Genomic DNA, 25,270 nt, shown 5'->3' with positions numbered 1-25,270 from the left:
AGAAATTGTTTTGTTTTAGCTGTGATTTGTTAGCTTGGTGTATTTTATTCTCTATATACAGTGGGGAGAACAAGTATTTGATACACTGCCGGTTTTGCAGGTTTTCCTAATTACAAAGCATGTAGAGGTCTGTAATTTTTATCATAGGTACATTTCAACTGTGAGACGGAACCTAAAACATAAATCCAGAAAATCACATTGTATGATTTTTAAATCATTAATTAGCATTTTATTGCATGACATAAGTATTTGATAAGTAAAAGAATACCGGCTTTTCTTTAAGAAGCCCTCCAGTTTTCCACTCATTACCTGTATTAACTGCATCTGTTTGAACTCGTTACCGGTATAAAAGACACCTGTCCACACACTCAGTCAAACAGACTCCTACCTCTCCACAATGGCCAAGACCAGAGAGCTGTGTAAGGACATCAGGGATTAAACTGTAGACCTGCACAAGGCTGGGATGGGCTACAGGACAATAGGCAAGCAGCTTGGTGAGAAGGCAACAACTGTTGGCGCAATTATTAGAAAATGGAAGAAGTTCAAGATGAAGGCAAATCTCCCTCGATCTGGGGCTCCATGCAAGATCTCACCTCGTGGGGCATCAATGATCATGAAGAAGGTGAGGGATCAGCCCAGAACTACACGGCACGACCTGGTCAATGACCCGAAGAGAGCTGGGACCACAGTCTCAAAGAAAATCATTAGTAACACACTACGCCATCATGAATTCAAATCCTGCAGCACACGCAAGGTGCTCAAGCCAGTGCATGTTCAGGCCCGTCTGAAGTTTGCCAATGACCATCTGGATGATCCAGAGGAGGAATGGGAGGTCAGGTGGTCTGATGAGACAGAAATAGAGCGTTTTGGTATAAACTCCACTCGCTGTGTTTGGAGGAAGAAGAAGGATGAGTACAACCCCAAGAACACCATCCCAACCGTGAAGCATGGAGGTGGAAACATCATTCTTTGGGGATGCTTTTCTGCAAAGGGGCCAGGACAACTGCGGGAGGATGGATGGGGCCATGTATCGCAAGATCTTGGCCAACAACCTCCTTCCCTCAGTGAGAGCATTGAAGATGGGTCGTGGCTGGGTCTTCCAGCATGACAACGACCCGAAAAACACAGCCAGGGCAACTAAGGAGTGGCTCCGTAAGAAGCATCTCAAGGTCCTGGAGTGGCCTAGCCAGTCTCCAGACCTGAACCCAATAGAAAATCTTTGGAGGGAGCTGAAAGACAGTATTGCCCAGCGACAGCCCCGAAACCTGAAGGATCTGGAGAAGGTCTGTATGGAGGAGTGGGCCAAAATCCCTGCTGCAGTGTGTGCAAACCTGGTCAAGAACTACAGGAAACGTATGATCTCAGTAATTGCAAACAGAGGTTTCTGTACCAAATATTAAGTACTGCTTTTCTGTGTGAGGTTCTCGCGTCGTTCCGGATCCAACTCCTCCCTGTCACGCTCCTCACCTGCCACCGTTACGCTCTCACTGCCCGATACGCATGAACGCACCCAGAAATCCAGATCCCAATCAGCGAAATACCAAACACCTGCATCCTGTTTGCCTTTCTATTTAGCCTGCTCTCTGCCTCCACTCCAGGGTGAGGTATTGTTCGTAGTGGACCTGCCAAGCCGTCGTATAGCTCGTTGCCTTTGCCTGTTGACTCCCAGCCTGTTGTTCTCTCCCTTCCCGTCCGCCCGCCCGCCCGATCTCATTATCTAGAAACTTGCATCCTGACCTGTCTGCCTGCCCCTGGATTCTCCGACCGCCTACCCCTGCCTGTACTGTTGCCATCGCCAACTGATCACCCGGTTTACTGACCTGCCTGCCTGCTTCTGGTTTCTCCTCTCTGTCTATTCCCGCCTGTGCCGTTGCCTTCGTGGATTGATCTCCTGGTTACCGAACATACCTGCCCGTCTCTACTGTTTTTGCTCTTGCCTACTCCCCTGTACGAAAATAAATCGACAGTTGCGTTTCTGCACTTGGAACCACACACCCCTGGTCTCGGTGTTCATTACATTCTGATGTATCAAATACTTATGTCAAGGAATAAAATGCAAATTAATTACTTAAAAATCATACAATGTGATTTTCTGGATTTCTGTTTTAGATTCCGTCTCTCACAGTTGAAGAGTACCTATGATAAAAATTACAGACTTCTACATGCTTTGTAAGTGGGAAAACCTGCAAAATTGGCTTGTTCTCCCCACTGTATACATCATTTTTAAAGCATTTTGTTTATGGATATTAATGCTTTTTAATGTCATTCTGCATTTGTCATCTTTCCTAAAATAAATTTGGCAAAAAAAACAGCCCGTGATGTGGTACTGTATTATTTTTACTTGCCTTTTATAGTACAAACTATACTGGCTGATTGGACGACTGACTGGCAGGCTGATTGGTCGACCGATTGTCTGGATAATTGGTTGACTAAATGAGTGGTTGGTTGAATAACTGGGTCATCAGGGTGACGAACAACCACTTCCGGAAACCAAACACATCTGAAGTCATCATACAAAGGGAAGTAACCCACTATATAAACTTGACCTACAGTATGTTCTGTTATGATATGAAACCTCAGTGTAGTTAAAGATATTCCCATTTGCTTTAACAATTCAATTTAATTATAGATATTCTCCTTTACAGATAGTAATTCCATGGATAGGAACAGTCAAATGAATCAAATTCACATTTTTACTTCCTCAAATTCACAAGTTCATAGCTCAGCTTTTGCATATCATAGAGATGAACTAGAGACGCCCCCATGTGCATGAGAGTAGCATCTTTTCCTGCCATATACAGCATGTTTCTGGACAACATCAATTCATATCTATGTTTGGTCATGGATTGTAGAAACAAATACAAATTTATTAAAATGTTTAAACCTAAATTAAAGTCCTATGCCCCCTCATGAAACCCCCACATTGGGGACGGGCCCCCTAGTTTGAGAATCCTTGATATAAATGTAGCATTAAAGCATTCAGTGATGGAGACAACTGCCTGTAGGACAGCCAAGCCAATCACAGATTGGCCTCTGAGATCAGACCCTTCTCTTTACCATTGCAACTATATTATACGTCTGGGCATCCCATAATATATTAGTGTAACAGTGATGTCAGGGCCATCTGATAGGGATAATGGGAGAATTGGAGAGGAGGTTGGAAAAACGCCTGGCTAGCTCAGGTTCAGTCCTAAATAGCACCCTATTCCAAATATCATGCACTAGATAATGGTCCAATGTAGGGCACTAAGAAGGAAACAGTGTTCACTTTTGGGAGGCATCACGCCTCAGCTGTGTGGTAAAGAAGAAAGCAAAAGGTTGTAGGCTCTGTACTGCAAAGATAATTAAGTTATGATCCTGACCCTCGGTAAAGGGAAACAGCTGCACCATAACACAAACACACACACAATACACACACACACACATACAGTATACACAACACAACCAGGCATGGCTTTATCTATGCTCAGGGGAAGAAGCTACTCTGCTAAACAAAGAAAGAAAGAAAGAAAATAAAAGAAAGAAAGCTCTTATCTGAGCAGGGTGGCATAATTGCATATTTTACATCTTAATCAACATCTTAATCTACAGCTTAATCTCTATAACTATGCAACTGTGACAACAAATCATGCCTAGAACGTGAATAATTAAAGGAATCATATTTGCTTTGTGGTTAAGCACAAACAATTTATCTCAGATGAGGTCTTGTTGGGTAGTGTTGTTGGTGGAATTTTCTGGTGTAAGCCAGTCTTGTATTGAATTGCATATAGCGTAGGGAACCTGATCAGAGTAAAAGGATCCGTGAGAGACAAAAGGTATGCGGGATCCCAAACCTTTTATCTACAAACTACTATGTTGCAATTCTTTGGGACAATTCCTAAAGAACAATCATTGTGTCATTCGGCTAATTTCACAATATCTCCACGCCATTTTTCTAAAGTTGATCATAAAAAGGAGTGTCTAGACCTAAAGGTTGGAGCTACAGGCAGATAATTAACCCTCCAAATCCAGACAGGACTGGCCAACCACATCATGCTTGGTGGGAACCCTGGGCTAATCCACTTAACGGGCAGAAATATTGTACTTTCTCATTGATGGTAAAAATAAATGAATAATTGAACTGAAGTTGTATGATTTGATCCCACACATGCACACTCTGGACTCACCGACAATCTCGCTGGACTCCTTGTTGTAGAGTTTCTTGTTCCAGTAGAGTAGTCGTAGGAAAGGGAAGGAGGTGAGTAGTACTAGGCAAACCCCGAGGAACATGTAGCCTGTGAAGCTAGCGAAGTCAATCCCCTACAACACACAGGACAGACAGAGTTATATGTAAAGGAACATGTAGCCTGTGAAGCTAGCGACGTCTATCCCCTACAACACACAGGACAGACAGAGTTATATGTAAAGGAACATGTAGCCTGTGAAGCTAGCGACGTCTATCCCCTACAACACACAGGACAGACAGAGTTATATGCAAAGGAACATGTAGCCTGTGAAGCTAGCAACGTCTATCCCCTACAACACACAGGACAGACAGAGTTATATGTAAAGGAACATGTAGCCTGTGAAGCTAGCGACGTCTATCCCCTACAACACACAGGACAGACAGAGTTATATGCAAAGGAACATGTAGCCTGTGAAGCTAGCAACGTCTATCCCCTACAACACACAGGACAGACAGAGTTATATGTAAAGGAACATGTAGCCTGTGAGGCCATTTCAAGGTGTGGCCTTGAAATGGTGCACCTGAGTTTCCTCACCTGGCCTTACCACATTTTTGTTTCTTTTTTTACTTATTTCTAAGAGTGTTTCATGAGTACATAATTACATTTATTATTAGAATATTATTAATATAATAGGTCCTGTTATAAAAAGGAGTGAAGGTGGTAGATGAGGCTTTTCCATTTGACCGATAGGAATTCAGCATTTTACAATTGTGCAATTCACTTTTGTATGCACCCAAAATAATTTCTGATGAACAAATGTTGTGCCACACTAACATTCCAATCATGTTATGTGAGGTAGAGACATACTAGTCTTGTTATGTGAGGTAGAGACATACTAGTCTTGTTATGTGAGGTAGAGAGCCGGTGTGTCATGTTATGTGAGGTAGAGACATACTAGTCTTGTTATGTGAGGTAGAGAGCCGGTGTGTCATGTTATGTGAGGTAGAGACATACTAGTCTTGTTATGTGAGGTAGAGACATACTAGTCTTGTTATGTGAGGTAGAGACATACTAGTCTTGTTATGTGAGGTAGAGACATACTAGTCTTGTTATGTGAGGTAGAGACATACTAGTCTTGTTATGTGAGGTAGAGAGACTACGTGAGTCAGGTTATTTGAGGTAGAGAAATGGTAAGAAACGCCAGATCAAGTGTGACAGTTTCAACAAGACCCCTGCTAAGACAACAGGTCCTGTGTGAGTTGCAGTGGGAAGAAAAGTGAAAATAGCTCAAGGCTCTGCTGTTGTCGCTGCTTCCAGAGCCCCTACAGTCCTGCAGTAGCAGCCACAACAGTAGTCCTGTGCCGAGTGACCTCGTGGGCACTGGTCTAAAGCAGGCGGAAGGGACTTCACAGGGAACATCGTCTTATTTAGGGTATTGTTGTTGCCCTAGGTCCTCTGCGTAACCCACACCCCAGGTGGTGAACAAAGGGTCAGACTCACAATGCTTCTGATTACTGGAGTAGCCCAGACGCCACTACAATCAGAACACAACACAATAATACACACAAGCATTCAGTCCACCAAGAGCAAAACCTTGCTCCACCCTGATTGGCTCAGCGTGAGAATGGGTTCCAAATGGCACCCTAGCTCCGTTGTAAACTCATTTGGAGCAATAGGTAGTTGTTTCAGATGCCTCCTCCAGCAGTTCACCTTTAGATTTCTAACTGTCCCTCCTAAAACCCATACTGTGAGTGTGTGTGCAGGGGGGTATTTGCTGCCTGTAAAGCCTAGGACTCTGCGTGCCAAGCCCTGTAAATTGGAATGACCGCACATATCTGAAACGATGATTTACAAAAGCCCACAACACCATCAAGGACCATTCGCAATCCATCCCCTCGCTATTTATTCTGCCACTGTTGGTCATACAGAGACACTGCGCTGGAGCATATGGTATCATTCTAAAAGGATCGGAGACACTTCCTGTCCGCAAGCCGTCCATTGTGAATCCCACACACACAAACATTAAGAACCTGAAAACCCTGAAACCCATAGAAATATAGAGGTCGACAAGAGTTTATGGAACTGTATGTGGAAGTACACAGAGTGAATCGTTGTCACAGGGAGGAACACATTGAAGAAAAGCCTTCTTTAAAGCACTGTTGAACCCCCGCTAGAGAATGGTTTTCTGGTCGTTATGAATGAGAACAGAATGGGTCTTTATATCCTGGAGGTCGCAGTGATGTGGCTGTTCTGACATCTTTAATTCATATGATTTATGACCACGGGAAGAGAAATATTAAGCTGTTATTCTACAAAACCGATACATCTCAATTAATCATCTGTGTGTCAACACATACACACACACACACACAGTACTTGCATGCACACACATCCATACCAACACACACACACACAAACTCAGTAGCACAAGCAAATGCATAGACACGCAAAGATACCCACGCGCGTCACACTGAGTAAACACATTTAAAACAGAGGATTATTATGTTCAGGAGTTAACACATGAAACGTTTCCTGTAAACATTCCTTTCTCTGTATGTATGTAAGTGTGTGTGAACACTTTGTAGAGACAAAACACACACAGGGCATGAACCCCACCCCCAAATCTTCCACTGGCCTCATATGAACCACCGAATCGAGGCTTTTGGGAATTTACTTGTTCTATAAAGATGTTCAAGGACTGCAAATCCCTGAATGACCAGAAGCTAAAACTGTCAGGGTTCCATTTCATTACCACTAAATAAGGAATGAGAGTGCTTGATGTCAGTCCAGCGACTGAACGATGTCACACTGAGCCCACTGTAAGGAGACTTGCTGAGACAACGCGGGAGACTACCTGCCTTTGGTGATCTGAGGGGGCCTGTGATGTTTGTCCTCCCATGGTCAGAGTCAACTGACATGGACACAGTGCTTTGTACTTCTAACGCCAGTGTCTTCAAGGTCAAAGAGGCTACAACTCAACAAAACACAGGACTAAGAAAAGCTACAACACAGGCTGCCTAACTCATCTGATCAAGATGAATATATCTGGAACACTGTCAGTCTATCAGTCTTCGTGTGTGTGTGTATGTGTGTGTGTATACGTCTGTCTCTCTGTGTGTGTGTGTATATATATATATATATATATATATATATGCACATGTGAATGTTATTGTTTGGTAGATAAATATAGACTAAGATGTAATAATAATGTCCTACACTTTTCCGGAGGTCCTGGTTGGAAACAATGATGACGTTTGGCGGATCGCCGACTGCTGTGGCTGCTCCACCAATGTTGGTGAAGATGACCTCAGCTATCAGGACATGTCTGGGGTCAAGGTTCAGGACTTCGCATAACCTGAATAGAGAAAGAGCTCTTTCAAATTGAAAACAAACATGTAATAAAACAGACAAAGAGACTCTGAAGATAACCGGTGAATGAAGGACAGAGAGAGAGGCATGGGGAGGGACGAGAGAGAGAGAGAGAGAGATGTATTGTATTGCTTTGTCAACACTTGAAAATGTTCTTGTCATGCCAAGAAAGCTTCGGAAATGAAATGATGTAATCAGAGACAGGTAGAAAAAGAGAGACAGAGAATCATGAAGAGACTGAGAGGAGAGATAGAGATGGAGAATGATGAAGAGACTGAGAGAGATGGAAACAGAGATAGAGACAGGTAGATTGAGATGAAGAATGATGAAGAGACAGAGGAGAGATAGAAACAGAGACAGGTTGATAGAGATGGAGAATGATGAAGAGACTGAGAGGAGAGATAGAAACAGAGACAGGTAGATAGAGATGGAGAATGATGAAGAGACTGAGAGAGATTGAAACAGAGACAGGTAGAAAGAGATGGAGAATAATGAAGAGACTGAGAGAGATAGAATCAGAGACAGGTAGATAGAGATGGAGAATGATGAAGAGACTGAGAGGAGAGATAGAAACAGAGACAGGTAGAAAGAGATGGAGAATAATGAAGAGACTGAGAGAGATAGAAACAGAGACAGGTAGATAGAGATGGAGAATAATGAAGAGACTGAGAGAGATAGAAACAGAGACAGGTAGATAGAGATGGAGAATAATGAAGAGACTGAGAGAGATGGAAACAGAGATAGAGACAGGTAGAGAACCATAAAAAGAGAGCAATAGAGATACACTGCATGGATTTTGTCACAGGTCTGGGTTTTTATTTCATCCTCCTACCTGATGGTCACAGGTGTGAAGAGCATCATGGTGGTCACGTTGTCCAGAAAGGCTGACAGGATGGCAGCTATCAGGCATAGGATGATGATCATGGGCCAAACCCTGCCTCTGGCCAGCTGGTAGGCCTGTGGGGGATGCCATATCAAATCAAACAATTTATTTTGTTAATTGCAATGATTTGTACAGAGCTTTACAAAGAAAAATAAATAATTAGAAGAATATAAATACAACATCATTAATAAAACAATTAATATAATAACAACACAGATTATACACATAATAAAACCACAGGTAATCCCTATATAGAACTACCAGAGATTATACCTATATAAAACAACCAGAGATAATATCTATATAAAACAACCAGAGATAATACTCATATCATACAACCAGAGATAATACTCATATCATACAACCAGAGATTATACCTGTATAAAACAACCAGAGATAATACCTATAAAATACAACCAGAGATAATACCTATATAATACAACCAGAGATAATACTCATATCCTACAACCAGAGATAATACTCATATCATACAACCAGAGATAATACCTATATAATACAACCAGAGATAATACTCATATCATACAACCAGAGATAATACCTATATAATACAACCAGAGATAATACTCATATCATATAACCAGAGATAATACCTATATAATACAACCAGAGATAATGCTCATATCATACAACCAGATATAATATATATTTATATATATAATACAACCAGAGATAATACTCATATCATACAACCAGATATAATATATATATAATACAACCAGAGATAATACTCATATTAAACGCAGAGCTAATACCTACATAATACAACCAGAGATAATACTCATATCCTACAACCAGAGATAATACTCATATATTAGAAGCAGAGATAATACCTACATAATACAACCAGAGATAATACCAACATAATAAAACCAGAGATAATATTCATATCATACAACCAGAGATAATACTCATATATTAGAAGCAGAGATAATACCTACATAATACAACCAGAAATAAGACTCATATATTAGAAGCAGAGATAATACCTACATAATACAACCAGAAATAAGACTCATATATTAGAAGCAGAGATAATACCTACATGATACAACCAGATATAAGACTAATATATTAGAAGCAGAGATAATACCTACATAATACAACCAGAAATAAGACTCATATATTAGAAGCAGAGATAATACCTACATGATACAACCAGAGATAAGACTAATATATTAGAAGCAGAGATAATACCTACATTATACAACAAGAGATAATACCTACATGATACAACCAGAGATAAGACTAATATATTAGAAGCAGAGATAATACCTACATAATACAACAAGAGATAATACCTACATGATACAACCAGAGATAAGACTAATATATTAGAAGCAGAGATAATACCTACATAATACAACCAGAAATAAGACTCATATATTAGAAGCAGAGATAATACCTACATGATACAACCAGAGATAAGACTAATATATTAGAAGCAGAGATAATACCTACATAATACAACAAGAGATAATACTCATATATAACAACCATGATAGAGAATGAGGGTGGAGAGAGGATGGGGAGAAGATGAGGCTGAAGAGATGATGAGAGGATGAGGGAATAGAGAGGCTTTGGGAAGATGAGGATCAGAGGATGAGAGAGTATGACAGATGATGAAGGATGAGGTTAAGGTTGTCATTTTTTGTGTGTAAAAGCACATTCATATATACAGTTAATTCAACCCACAGAGCATTTTTTGGTCACCTTATTTTACGACAGATTGCGGACGACTGTGCTGTTATCTGGCTTGCATCCGGGTATAATTTGTGCATTCTCACCTTTCCAAACGAAAAAGGTCGCGAGATTTGCTCTAGGGTTCAATTCAACCAGACTAAACAAACTAGTGAAAGTGACTAAAATCGCAGTTGACTAACTCACCTTTACAGCACAGTAGTCAAAGAAGCCAGTGTCAGAGAATATAGCCACTAGAATCATCTGTAAGAGAAGAGAACACATGTTGTCAGGCAGTAAACTAGCGGTAAAATATGACAGTTACTGTTACATGAAAGCCAGGAGCTTGTTATACCGTAGCTATAACTCTGTTATAAGACCAGTAATACAATCACATAATACTGTTATAAAACCAATATCAGAATCACATAATACTGTTATAAAACCAATATCAGAATCATATAATACTGTTATCAGACCGATAGTAGAATCATATGATACAGTCATTAGAATCATATAATACTGTTATTAGACCGATAGTAGAATCATATGATACAGTCATTAGAATCATATAATACTGTTATTAGACCGATAGTAGAATCATATGATGCTGCTTTTTTGTAAGACCGATAGTAGAATCATACAACACTGTTATATGACCGATAGTAGAATCATATTATACTGTTATTAGACCGATAGTAGAATCATATGATGCTGCTTTAGTATAAGACCGATAGTAGAATCATATAACACTTATATGACCAATAGTAGAATAATCTAATATTGTTATAAGACTGAAATTAGGATAATATAATACTGATATAAAACCAAAATTTGAATAATTTAATACTGTTAAAAGACAGATATTAGAATCATATAATACTGTTATTACACTGATTTCAGATAATTTTCACAGAGTTATTACACAGTCTAGCTGTCAAAAGCATTGGGCCGTTAACAAAGTGGTCACTGCTCTCTAATCCCAGACTGGACAAAGTAATAGACATCTGTTGCTTTTTGTAACCTTGAGCAATGAAATTAACAATACCTGCTCTGGTAAATGGATCTGGATAAGAGGCTAAAATAAAAAAAATGCTAATATAACACACTTATGCCAAATATGACAATAGGTCCTTCCCAAAAAGAAATACATTGCTAATAGGAAACTTTAAAAAGACTCCAGTGGTCCAACTTGGACATTTAACCCTTTGAGACTAAAATAGTTCCTTTACAGCTACTAAAACCAAACAAGGACGTCTATACCAAACAGTTGAATAGACATGGTGATATAGACTATGAACAAGGGGAAACATCTAGATTTTACTGAAAACAAAGCCATTCTGCCTTCAGAGGTTCCAAATCTCTACACACGGAAAACCCTTAGCAGCTCGTATTTAATTCAGTAGGAGAGCAGGGTTTTGCTATTTATATCCCCATGCCCCGTCTAGTCTGAAACAGAATATTATTCTCCATCTGATGAGAGAGAAAGAGCATTTACCCATTCATATTATTTATGGATCTCTGAATCTATAGTCTCGAATAATATTGTGCGTCCCAAATGTCCCCCTGTAGCCTACACTGTGTGTTACCATAGCCTAGTGATGTACAGTGCGATTGGGAATGCAAGCATTGTTATATTCTAATTGTGTTGTTGGGAATTTCAGGTGAATGACAATCTTTGGATCAGATGAGTACGGAACAATTGCATATAAAGTCTCCTGCGACATGAATGGCAGCCTAGATAAAGATTAACCAAAAGGAATATCAAATTAATAATTCAAATATTGAGCTATATTTTATGTAAAGACATTTGGAAATATACATTATTTAGTGAAACACACTTCCTCAGAGAAAGCTTAGATATTTTCTTTGTCTTGCTTTCTTTCTTAACTTGAGGATAACGGCCTTAATTTGAAAGAGGGAAAAAAAAACATTTTAAAAAACAGAGGTGCCGGTCAACACATTGTGAGTGATCTTATACTGCTCCACTACACAGAAGATTTTCCAGATATTTGTCATTTCTGGACGCGCTTATGAACTACCTCTAAAATGATTAACTCAGGAGACTCACATGGCCCATTGCAAAATGTCATTCTGTCATCAACTGTCAATCTGTTTGGGGATTTCGATGACTTTAAAGTCATTTAGCTGACTCTCCGATACAGAGTAAATTAAAAGTAGTGAGGACACACATTTTCATACTTCTTTGTTCTGGCCTTCACGTCTGAATCAAACCCACATCCATGGCAATCTCACGAAAGCATTCTCTTATCAAGGAAGCTACACAGGACCAGAAGACATGGGAGCTACACCATGTATGCGTCTGCTTTTTTCTTGTTGGAAGATCCACTTCCATTCGAGTTCCTGACGAGGAACTTGGTAAAGTTCATGGTGGCATTGACCTTAACAAAGCCCCAGGACCAGTGAATGCAGCATTTCCCAATTAACAAACATCAAAGATCCACATCCCTCTTAGACCCAGTTCTTTTCAGCAAACGCTTCAAAACCATGACATTGAGTGTGGCTTTTTTTTTTACCGTAGCATGACTTAAGTGGGCTGAATGACATGGCAAATAAATGGCACTTCAGCCTGTTATTGGCACAATGTTTTGATGAAAGTGAAAATATAGCTCATTATTAACACATAGCAGAGCACCAGTTTTCAAAAAGCTGAGAATTTAACCAATATGTTGTTATAAAATAATATTCACTGTGATCATTCCATCTCCATTCTCCACGATATGTTCTTGCATACTGTTCTGCATCAGGGCTGATTGGATGTGTTTGTTACCATGGAGATAGCCTAGCAACGCGGTATGGTCTCAAAGCAATACAAGGATATGTTCTACAGGAGATATAAAAAACAAGCCACAACTGCGAGTTGTAAAGAAGACTTTGACTTGCTTGATTTCTGGCCAGGTTCGATGGTATATGTGCAAAGGCATATTGTGTTTTTTTCTCTTCATATTGTGTTGCTGGGCAATTACTCCAAAGCCACTTCCTGAGCGATTGGTTATACTAGTATTTGTCTTCCCTTCCTTTATGACACCCTATTCCCCATATAGTGCACAACTTTTGACCAGGGCCCAAGGCTATATGTAGGGAATGGTGTGCCTTTTGGGAGAGATGCAGAGTGTGTGGGACTTACCATGCCAAACAGAAGAGCCAGAGTCTCATAGTCAATCCACTCCACAACAGTGCTCAGACTGGGACGCTGTGGGACACACAGTCAGGCAGACAGACAGAGAGATTGTGATATAGGGCCAGTTTCACTGACACAGATTAGGCCTAGTCCTGCACTAAAGCAAACACGCTCAATGGGAAATCTCCACTGAGACTGACTTTTTAATCTAGGACTCAATTTGTGTACACAAAACTGGCCCACAGGTCCTATTTTCACAGCAAGACATTTAAGAAATTTATTTTCTGGTTTAGAAATGAATACTAAATGCGTACTCATATGCTTAGAAGCTGGTTGCATAGCTATCATACATAATTTGTGGTTGTGGTGAAAGTTGTTTCTAGCTGTAATGCAGTGGTTTGGGGATGACGACATGAAGATAATTGAAGTTGACATTCAAACAAGCATCATGCTCTGAGTTTTACCTCAACATAGTCTGAAGTACACATATAAACAAGGAGGCTCACAGTAACCAACCCCACCTGTCTCCACCCCACCCCACCTGTCTCCACCCCACCTGTCTCCATCTCACCTGTCTCCACCCCACCTGTCTCCACCTCACCTGTCTCCACCCCACCTGTCTCCACCCCATCTGTTTCCACCCCACCTGTCTCCACCCCACCTGTCTCCACCCCACCTGTCTCCACCCCGCCTGTCTCCACCCCACCTCACCTGTCTCCACCCCACCTGTCTCCACCCCACCTCACCTGTCTCCACCCCACCTGTCTCCACCCCACCCCACCTGTCTCCACCCCACCGCACCTGTCTCCACCCCACCCAACTGTTTCCCCACCTTTCCGTTGATCTCTTTTCCACGTGTCGGTATACACTTGCTAATCAACCATTTTACGTTTTTCCAAACAACTGTAAAGTACATATCTAAATCCAATTATCAAATCCACCATGAATCCATCTAGATATTGAACCTTGATATTGCAGAAAGGCCAGTCCGTTTGGCAATGACAAGGAGAAGCCGGGATTGGAATGTTAGCTAAAAACACTGGTACTCAGTCCAAAGCCATTATCAAATTGCATTCAAGTGATTATTTTAACATTACAAAGTGTGTCAGACTAATTTGGACATTGCCTGGAGGGAATGCATGCATGCATGGTGACTTGAATGATGCAGTTACAACACACGTCGGTGAATCAACGATAAATCGTTAGTCAGTTAGAACACAACACTCTGATGTGAAGAAAGAAAAAACAAGGCCAGAAAAGTCTTACATCTCCGATCATGGCCAGAGCAGCTAGAGCAGCCAAGGACCCCAACATGGCAGCCAGCGTACGGTGGACTATCTGCCAACACACAGGGTAGCAAGTATTACCACATAACAAAATAACATATTACAAACATATTACCAAATGTGATGCAGTAATTACACACACTTACCTTACGTTATAAACATATATTATACCATATTATCATATTACTAAACATAATTCCCACATATCGAATATTATATCGGATTACACACATTACCACATAATACACGTACAACTCTACATATTACGGCATAATAAACACACACAACCACATATTATACATATATCTCCACATTTTACATACGTATTACCACACAATACGCATGTGTCATAGAAGTGGAATATCATCTCAGTCGAAAAAAAGCATGTAACTCATAGGTGGATTTAATATCTGCCAACACAAACCAGTCGATATATTATCACTTCTAGTTCAGCACCAAACTCATCCAGCTGTGAGGAGGACTGTTCTCCTGCTGGCCAAGCTGAGGATCACATGGATGACCTTCTAACTACTCTAACTCCATCCCCCTTTCTCTCTCCTTCTATCTCTCTCTTTCTTGCTCATCTTCTCCCCCTCTCTTAGGAGAAAACGTGTGACGCTGTGGGACTGTAGGGTTAATCTGGACCTGGTTGCGGGGACAATATGTACAGCTGGAGCCTCACGGACAACAGTGTGCCAGAGGACACAGGCACCAGCTGTTGTTTCCTGAACGGGTTGCTCAACAGACAGTTACATGTTTTATACACAAAACTGCACCGAAGTCCTTGGATTTGCTAGTGTGACAATCTTCAGCAGATAAACAAACAAAAAAAGACAGTAAGTTTTTGTAATTTTCTGTGGACTCCATTAAGTACAAACAAGTACAGTGACTTAACTTCATGATGGGACTTTTACAGCCTGATATGAAAATGTACTCTTCATTCATGGGAATCTGAATCCCCACACCCCCTACAAAAATACTGACAAATCAGCAGTTGAAACAATATCTAAGTATTCTCCCCGTGCTTCAATTAAAAGTTGAGGGAAGAGGCTGCACAAATGTAATCACTCTCAAATTGCCTATGGACGTAAAAATAATTGCTGTGATTTTATATTTTGAGGCTTTAGACTGTTTACTTACAGTTGAATAAGGAACTACAGTTGAACTGAGCTTGTTTGGCATTTGGAGGAGAGGTTGTAGTGTAGTTCTTCCTCTCTGCAGGGCTCCAGCTCTACATCATGTATGAAACATCCATTATGAAACATGAAGCATCTCTGGCCGTCATGGAGAAGTTACCAGGCAGCAAAACCCAGGTCAATACATGCTCACAACTCTCCCAAACATCCTTATTTAATTAGAGTTAATGCCATGGAAACAAGGTCATTGTACACCACAGCCTACGCATTCTAACCAAAAAATTCACTGCAATGTCATTGGCTTGAACTTCAAAACAAAATAGGTCATTTAGACACTTGTTCCTAAGGGGCTGACAGTTAGGCATTCACACATTTAGTGAGAATGTAACACCTGGCTTTGCAAATTTAAAAACCTGAGGTAGAAAATAGATTTAGGAACGTGCAGTAGACTTGGTCCAAAGGGATTGAACCATACGAAAGGCACCATTTGGATGGATCTACATTATCAGCGTTATCAGGCAGGTGTTCCCCAAGTGGATGGGGTAATGAAGCGGATGTTTTCGAAGCGGACGAGGTAATGAAGCGGGTGTTTTCGAAGCGGATGAGGTTATCAAGTGGGTGTTCCCAAAGCGGATGAGGTTATCAGACGGGTGTTCCAAAGCGGATGAGGTTATCAGGCGGGTGTTTCGAAGTGGATGAGGTTATGAAATGGGTGTTCCCGAAGCGGATGAGGTTATCAGGCGGGTGTTCCAAAGCGGATGAGGTTATCAGGCGGGTGTTCAAAAGCGAATGAGGTTATCAGGTGGGTGTTTCAAAGCAGATGAGGTTATCAGGCGGGTGTTTCGAAGCGGATGAGGTTATCAAGCGGGTGTTCTGAAGTGGATGAGTTTATCAAGCAGATGTTTCGAAGCAGATGAGGTCATCAAGCGGGTGTTCTGAAGCGGAAGAGGTTCTCGCTGAGTAGACCCTGAGGCCTAATTCATCTGAGTCATGCATGGCATTCAAGGGCAAACAGATCAAATTGAACTATACATATATAAATACAAGAGGGGAAGAGAAGCAGCGATGGAGGGAGGGAGACAAACAGAAACACAGAATGTTTAAATGTGACTGTTTCTATCTTTCTGCCATGCTGTCTGAAAATGTTTAGTGCAGGTAAATTATTTCCACTAAAACACTTCCTCTAAACCACCAGCAGCGCACATTCAGTTAATTCACATTTAGACTGTTCGTAATACCCAAAGTTTTACACCTAGAGGCGCTACAGGACCAGACCAGACCGAGGTTTGGATTGTGACACATAGACCAGACCGAGGTTTGGGGTGTCACATAGACCAGACCGAGGTTTTGGGGTGTCATATAGACCAGACCAAGGTTTTGGGGTGTCACATAGACCAGACCGGGGTTTTGGGGTGTCACATAGACCAGACCAAGGTTTTGGGGTGTCACATAGACCAGATCAAGGTTTTGGGGTGTCACATAGACCAGACCAAGGTTTTGGGGTGTCACATAGACCAGACCGAGGTTTTGGGGTGTCACATAGACCAGACCGAGGTTTTGGAGTGTCACATAGACCAGACCAAGGTTTTGGGGTGTCACATAGACCAGATCAAGGTTTTGGGGTGTCACATAGACCAGATCAAGGTTTTGGGGTGTCACATAGACCAGACCAAGGTTTTGAGGTGTCACATAGACCAGACCGAGGTTTTGAGGTGTCACATAGACCAGACCAAGGTTTTGGGGTTTCACATAGACCAGACCGAGGTTTTGGGGTTTCACATAGACCAGACCGAGGTTTTGGGGTTTCACATAGACCAGACCGAGGTTTTGGGGTGTCACATAGATCAGACCAAGGTTTTGAGGTGTCACATAGACCAGACCGAGGTTTTGAGGTGTCGCATAGACCAGACCAAGGTTTTGGGGTTTCACATAGACCAGACCGAGGTTTTGGGGTTTCACATAGACCAGACCGAGGTTTTGGGTAGTCACATAGACCAGACCGAGGTTAGGGGTGTCACAAAAGGAAAATGTCTGTATTTTTTTATTTCGCAAAAGATTCCTAGATCCAAGTCAATGTCTTAGGGTGTTGAATGTGTCATTACTTCAACCACTTGAAAATGAGAGACTGTCTTTTTTTCTCAAAATCAACCAATCACACCACGAAGATTGAACCTGAAGGTTCAGTCTTGTTTCTACGTATTAGCTCAGATAGCAAACGATCCCCAACAAGTATATTTAGCCGTTTGCTATTGGAGTAACAGCACGCTACTATTTTTGGTGATACTTATTGGATTATACTGTGCCACTCTTGCACTCTATTCAATACAATATGCCTGTACAATTTTTTTATTATATTATTTGCAAGACACAGTGGTGAAGGATAGAGGTTTTCCAGAAAGAGCAGTGTAGATGCGTTGAACCTATATTTGAACCTATATGCAGCAGAACACGTTCACAGGAGGCAGTGGTTGTATGTCCAGTAAACCATGTTTAATGTCAGATACACTATAGATTCAACAATAGCCAACAAGGACTATTCAATTGATTTAATTGCATTAATTTACAGTATATTTTATCTCAGAAGTTTGCAAGGAATCACTCTTACTGCAAGAGAAGAGAAAGAAACCACAGTGACCTCTTGTACAGTCCTAATGTTTTTCACAGAGGTTTCTGAGTAATTCTCTATTTGACTTGTGTTTCTTGATACAAAGTCACAAAGGAAATAATGGCTTCTGTGGCAACTGTATAATTAAACCCATCATCTGGGGACGGAAAGACATAATCATTTTTAACAAGTCTATACTGGTTAATAAAATAAATTATTTTTAAGGTGAAGATGATTTTGAGTGCCTTTACAGAACAGTGATGGTGTTTTGACCTTACAGAATCCAGCTAACACTTGTAGAAACCCATCAGGATTATTAGCTAGATGGCAGAACTATGACCAATTAATAATTCAACATTTATTTTATAAAGCCCTTTTTACAATAGCAGTTGTACCAAAGTGCTAATTCAGATTTGCAGCCTAAAACCTTAAAGAGCGACAAGCTGTTAAAGCACAATGCATACTGATGACGTCACTCTCTATTTTTCTTATTCATCATGTTGAGAGGTAGTTAACTTGGTCTTCATATTGACAGGTAGTTAACTTGGTCTTTATATTGACAGGTAGTTAACTTGGTCTTCATAGTGACAGGTAGTTAACTTGGTCTTTATATTGACAGGTAGTTAACTTGGTCTTTATATTGACAGGTAGTTAACTTGGTCTTCATATTGACAGGTAGTTAACTTGGTCTTCATATTGACAGGTAGTTAACTTGGTCTTCTTATTGACAGGTGGTTAACTTGGTCTTCATATTGACAGGTAGTTAACTTGGTCTTCATAGTGACAGGTAGTTAACTTGGTCTTCATAGTGACAGGTAGTTATCTTGGTCTTCATATTGACAGGTAGTTAACTTGGTCTTCATAGTGACAGGTAGTTATCTTGGTCTTCATATTGACAGGTAGTTAACTTGGTCTTCATATTGACAGGTAGTTAACTTGGTCTTCATAGTGACAGGTAGTTATCTTGGTCTTCATAGTGACAGGTAGTTAACTTGGTCTTCATATTGACAGGTAGTTAACTTGGTCTTCATATTGACAGGTAGTTAACTTGGTCTTCATAGTGACAGGTAGTTAACTTGGTCTTCATATTGACAGGTAGTTAACTTGGTCTTCATAGTGACAGGTAGTTAACTTGGTCTTCATAGTGACAGGTAGTTAACTTGGTCTTCATAGTGACAGGTAGTTATCTTGGTCTTCATATTGACAGGTAGTTAACTTGGTCTTCATAGTGACAGGTAGTTATCTTGGTCTTCATAGTGACAGGTAGTTATCTTGGTCTTAATTTGTTCAGGGTATTTATTTTTGGTCTTCATATTGACAGGCAGTTATCTTGGTCATATTATTGACAGGCAGTTATCTTGGTTGTGATACTGACAGGCAGTTATCTAGTTCATAATATTGACAGGCAGTTATCTAGTTCATAATATTGACAGGCAGTTATCTTGGTCATAATACTGACAGGCAGTTATCTTGGTTATAACACTGACAGGCAGTTATCCTGGTCATAATACTGACAGGCAGTTTTCCTGGTTGTGAGAGGACAATAGATAAGAGAAAACAAGAGAAGAAATAAAAAGGGAGAAGAGGAGGTCCTTTACAGAAGAACTAGACCTCCCCTAGTGGACACATAGGGAACTATAGCTAGGCCCACCCACACGTAAAATTAATGCAGGCAGACTGTAGATCAATGGGATTCAAATCTGGCCCTCGAAGCCAGTTCCACTCCATTTTTTCCATTGCAACACAGTAATCAGGGATTTGAATACCACTGCGGTAGATGTGAGTGATTAATGCAGCAGGTAGCCTAGCGGTTACAGCACCTGACCAGTAACCAATGGGTTGCACAGTCTAATCCAGCAAGCTGAAAACTCTGATGATTTAACTGAGCAGGGCGGTTAACTCTAATTCCCCCCAGGTTGATAATCAAAATGAGACTACTTAAGCAAAAGGCATTTCTGGACATCAGACGCAAGCAAAGCCAAAGAGAGACTGAGACAGGGAGCAAACTGTCATCTACTTCCCTCCATTTTGTTGTTTTTCAGTTTCAGTTTCATTTGGCCAATTAAAAGAGTTTTCTTCTTCGCAGCCTGGTTGAAGGTGCCTGGCTGAAGGTGTGGTCATACATCCAGAAGGATTCTTTGGGCAGTTTCCCTCACAAGCAGACCGCCGCCTCAGGCAAGCCCAAAGGCAGAGGCGTGCGCCTCTTTGTTAACATGAAACCTCTATTGTACTTGAGGCCTGTAGTTTTTTTGCCCAAAAGAACTGTAATCCCTTGTGATAAGCTGTGGTGGGTCTTCCAAGGCAGTTTTCCTCTACAATATTATTAGAATTGGAGTCTATAGTGTATACCACAGAAAACTGCAAGTGGATTTAGCATGCTCCCGACAGGCTGTCAAGAGCCATGAGCAAACAAGAACGTGTACATCCAGAAGGGGCTTTTTTGTGGTTGGATATTTTAAATGCATGTACACACATCTGAAGCTGTGATTACCGGGCAGTATCAGCGCCAGGATAAAGTCCGATCCTCAACACATCCACCAACCCGATCCTCAACACATCCACCAACCTGACCCTCAACACATCCACCAACCCAACCCTCAACACATCCACCAACCCGACCCTTAACACATCCACCAACCCGACCCTCAACACATCCACCAACCTGACCCTTAGCACATCCACCATCCTGACCCTCAACACATCCACCAACCCGACCCTCAACACATCCACCAACCTGACCCTTAGCACATCCACCATCCTGACCCTCAACACATCCACAAACCCGACCCTCAACACATCCACCAACCCAACCCTCAACACATCCACCAACCCGACCCTTAACACATCCACCAACCCAACCCTTAACACATCCACCAACCCAACCCTCAACACATCCACCAGCCTGACCCTTAACACATCCACCAACCTGACCCTTAACACATCCACCAACCTGACCCTCAACACATCCACCAGCCTGACCCTTAACACATCCACCAACCTGACCCTTAACACATCCACCAACCTGACCCTCAACACATCCACCAACCCGACCCTTAACACATCCACCAACCCGACCCTTAACACATCCACCAACCCGACCCTCAACACATCCACCAACCCGACCCTCAACACATCCACCAACCCGACCCTCAACACATCCACCAACCCGACCCTCAACACATCCACCAGCCTGACCCTCAACACATCCACCAACCCGACCCTTAACACATCCACCAATCCGACCCTCAACACATCCACCAACCCGACCCTCAACACATCCACCAACCCGACCCTCAACACATCCACCAACCTGAAACATCTTGGCAACTCACGTTGTGCCAAAGGAAGTATTTCACTCCAGCGACAAAAGAGAGCAAGACACCTCTGGTCAATATGAGTCCCCAGATGTTTCTGAAGTGTGCTAGACCTTGCATCCCCACAACGGAGATGAGAAGAATTGTGATGCCCCCCCCCCCCCACCAACACACAGTCCTGTATAATTGTTTTATTTTCTGGATATTTGTCTGAACAGCTGTGGCTAGATTAAAACCCCAATAAACTTTTAAATATACTAGTCAAATATAACATGGAAGAGGTGGCGGGGGTGATGGCCTATCATTTTGGAAAAGAGATGCATTTAAAACTGCACACATCGCAGTGTTACTATACACAAATGAGTGCCTCTCATGCAAATAAACAAACATTTGTTTTCATCCTATCTCAGCCTACCTCATACCACCTATACACTACCTAGTCACTACCTACTCATCCTTCCTCAGCTTACCTGATACCACCTAGTTACTACCTAGACATTCTACCTCAGCCTACCTCATACTACCTATTCATTCTACCTCAGCCTACCTCATAACACCTAGTTACTACCTAGACATTCTACCTCAGCCTACCTCATACTACCTATTCATCCTACCTCAGCCTACCTCAAAACACCTAGTCACTAGCTAGACATTCTACCTCAGCCTACCTCATACTACCTATTCATCCTACATCAGCCTACCTCATAACACCTAGTCACTACCTAGCCTGGATATCTGCCCAACCACATTAAGCAACAACACTATAAATATACATAATAAATGAATACAGCAGGATACATGCATCAGCTAAACTATATATAAACTATTGTATCAACTATATCTAAACTGTTGTATCAGCTAAATAGTATCTGATCTACTTTATCAGCTATATAATATCTAAACTATTGTATCAGCTGTTTTTTATAGCTAAAATATCCTCTCATACCGTATTTGAACTTTCCTACAATATCACTGTACATCAAAGCTATCCTATAGTCAAGAGGGAACACATTCTGTATTATAAAACATGAAGCATCAACACTATGACACATAACGGATAATAACACAATAGCAGCTATCCCGCCACAAGAAACCTTTATGTGATTTTTTTTTACTCTAACCTCTCATTTAAAAGCATTTACGGTCCCGGTATATCTTTCACATTGTGTGGTGTCAGTGCCACAGTTGAATCCATTTATGATTAAGAATTGTTTTCCACTTAATCCAAACTTTTAAAGGACTTTGTCTCCCTTAAAAGTCTGAAATGAAATGATGCATAAAAAAGAACAAAACTGAAATAACATTTTCTGATGTCTCCACTCCCGTTGTAATAGCAATTTGAAAATAGCTTACATCTAAAGAAAAGCTTCACTGTGTTGTTTGGTCTTTGTTAAATTGTAGTGATGCACACAGTCCCAGTATCATTTTAGCAGTTTCTGTAGGTCCCCTCTGTTGGGTAATGAATCGCAAAGCAAACAATCAACTATGAGCACTAAGGAGTTTTCAGAAGTACTAAGGGACAAAGTTGTGCAAGAAAGAATGTAGAGGCCTTGAATAGCCCTTTGAGCATAGTCCGATGGTTATTAAGAAGTGGAAAGTGTATGGCAGCATTGTGATTTTGGAATGTTTGTCAGAACCATGGACCGGGGTCACTTGTCAGAATAGGTCAAATGAATGAAGCAATATACAGCCACTGACGAAACCCTGCTACAGAACTAAGGACCTACATTCCCCTTTTAGCATTAGTTTGAAATGCTTGTAAAGGATAGTCTCACGTTGCTGAATCTAGACTCACACCTGGAATTACTCCCAAAGCTGATTCCACTAACTATTAAGTTGGTGGGGGAGGAGACTAATCCAATTACCACATTTCAGTTTTGAATATTCATATTTTCAATAGAGAACTACAATGATTAAGATAATTTTTAAATGTAGAGTATAGTGTTGAGATATGCGGAGGTTACAAGAAACTGTGAGGCAGCAACACAACGTTGTGGAAAGGTGAGTATAATATCTGTCAGCTCTGTAAATTACACCGTTAGGATCCTTCTCATTCATTTTTGTCAGTGAAAAGCTTGTGCATCCCTCGGCCAACACTCATCGTGATCTTTTAACTCTGGTAAACTGGCGCTGCTTGCACAAATAACGGCTGGTACCATATCCTTTTGGGCTATTCTCAGTATCGGCCTACAGAACAGGACGGCATCACTAAATTCAACACCTCCTCCAGCCATCATTCATTTCAGTTGTCCGCTGCCAGCGACTGGAACAAATTACCAAATACTCCCTCAAACGTAATACACCTTAATCACCCTTTCTTCCTGTAAAATCTGTCTGAGCTGCAGTCTGATCACTACAAAGCAACTGTATGCCACCTCATAAGTTAAGAAACATTACACCTTATCAATCTGAAAATGTGTATTATATTGTGCCGCTTCTTGTCCTCTTGCTTACTCTACCAAACATAATGTTTTTGGTTGTCTTCAATTGTTTCTGTCGTATCCATGTATAACTGAGTTTTGTCTTGCAGTTGTTCTGTCTTCGGCCCGGTCATCATTGTAAATGAGAATTGGTTCTGAATTGTCTTAGGTGGATAAGATATGTGGAAAAAAATCAATAAAAATCAATACAGTATATACATAGTCAGTAACAGCAAACAACACACACACACACAACACACACACACACACACACACACACACTCTTCACCTCAAAGATGATGAGGACGTAGACACCCCCTAGGATGACCGCTGCGATGATCACCTGCGTTTCCACGGTGACGTAGAGCGATTGGTGAGTCATGGAAAGAGGAACCATAGCGTCACCCCGGAGCAAGGCCTGGACCGTGATGACGATGGGGTCGCTAGGGAGACAGACAATTAGTTAACCCGGAGGAAGGCCTGCACCGCCATAATATATACATTAAACACAGAACATTAGACACAAAGATCAGTGATTGGCCATTAAGGATGGCGTGGGAGTGGCTATGTGCAACACTTAGCATGCTCAGTACCTGCTCAGCATCTTAAATATTTTTGTTGTTATAATCTGGTCACTCCGTTCAGAATGCAGTGGTATGGTCCAATTATAGACCACCTGTCGAGACAGGAGACGCCAGACAAGAAAATAATCACATCAGCGAGACTGTGAGGTCTAGCCTGTGTTTCAAATGGCTCACTAACCTACTCCACAGGGCAGAGGGGGCTGATTAGGAGGCAGAATTATGTGGTGTTTAAATATCGGATCCCAGGCCACTTCAGAAGCAGAGGTGGAATGCTGGGGGGCACAAAGTGTCCTACCGTCTGAGCCCGCCTCCTCCGTGGCCCCGCCTCTTCCGTCTGCTCCACCTGAATGAAGACGTACTCCTCATTGGTCAGATCCACCATGCCACTCATGAAGGGCCCACCCACCTGAAGCTTCAACAAGGCGTTGTCACGGAAATCTGTCAGGTTCAACGCTATTGGACATCAGGCGGTCAAGGAAAAAGACTGGGAGGGTCATGAAAGAAAGCCTGGAATATCTGTAAATGAAGTACATGAACAGTATTTTCCTTTGAAATTCTGCCGTGGACACCTGGTCAGCTATGAAGCTTTGTCATTAGAAAAGGGCAACTCAGTCTGCCATCTCCTTTTAAAGGTGTTGATCCCATTATTCCAAATGCTGAACCCGAT

General features: G+C 41.4%; 1 protein-coding gene across 1 annotated transcript in view; it reads right to left on the bottom strand.

The window, feature by feature from the left end:
• Positions 1-25,270, bottom strand: part of oca2 (oculocutaneous albinism II) — an 85,871-nt gene that overhangs the window by 45,258 nt on the left and 15,343 nt on the right. The window contains exons 7-15 of the mRNA XM_034293648.1: positions 24,899-25,056; positions 24,613-24,695; positions 24,309-24,462; positions 14,525-14,596; positions 13,265-13,330; positions 10,324-10,380; positions 8,368-8,492; positions 7,383-7,521; positions 4,167-4,299 (exon numbers count right to left, since the gene is read on the bottom strand). Of these exons, the coding sequence (XP_034149539.1) occupies positions 4,167-4,299; positions 7,383-7,521; positions 8,368-8,492; positions 10,324-10,380; positions 13,265-13,330; positions 14,525-14,596; positions 24,309-24,462; positions 24,613-24,695; positions 24,899-25,056 (987 nt within the window). The remainder of the gene's footprint in view (positions 1-4,166; positions 4,300-7,382; positions 7,522-8,367; positions 8,493-10,323; positions 10,381-13,264; positions 13,331-14,524; positions 14,597-24,308; positions 24,463-24,612; positions 24,696-24,898; positions 25,057-25,270) is intronic.

The sequence above is a fragment of the Esox lucius genome, chromosome 8 (assembly GCF_011004845.1).
Source record: "Esox lucius isolate fEsoLuc1 chromosome 8, fEsoLuc1.pri, whole genome shotgun sequence".
Lineage (NCBI taxonomy): Eukaryota > Metazoa > Chordata > Actinopteri > Esociformes > Esocidae > Esox > Esox lucius.
This window is presented reverse-complemented; position numbering and strand designations above follow the sequence as displayed.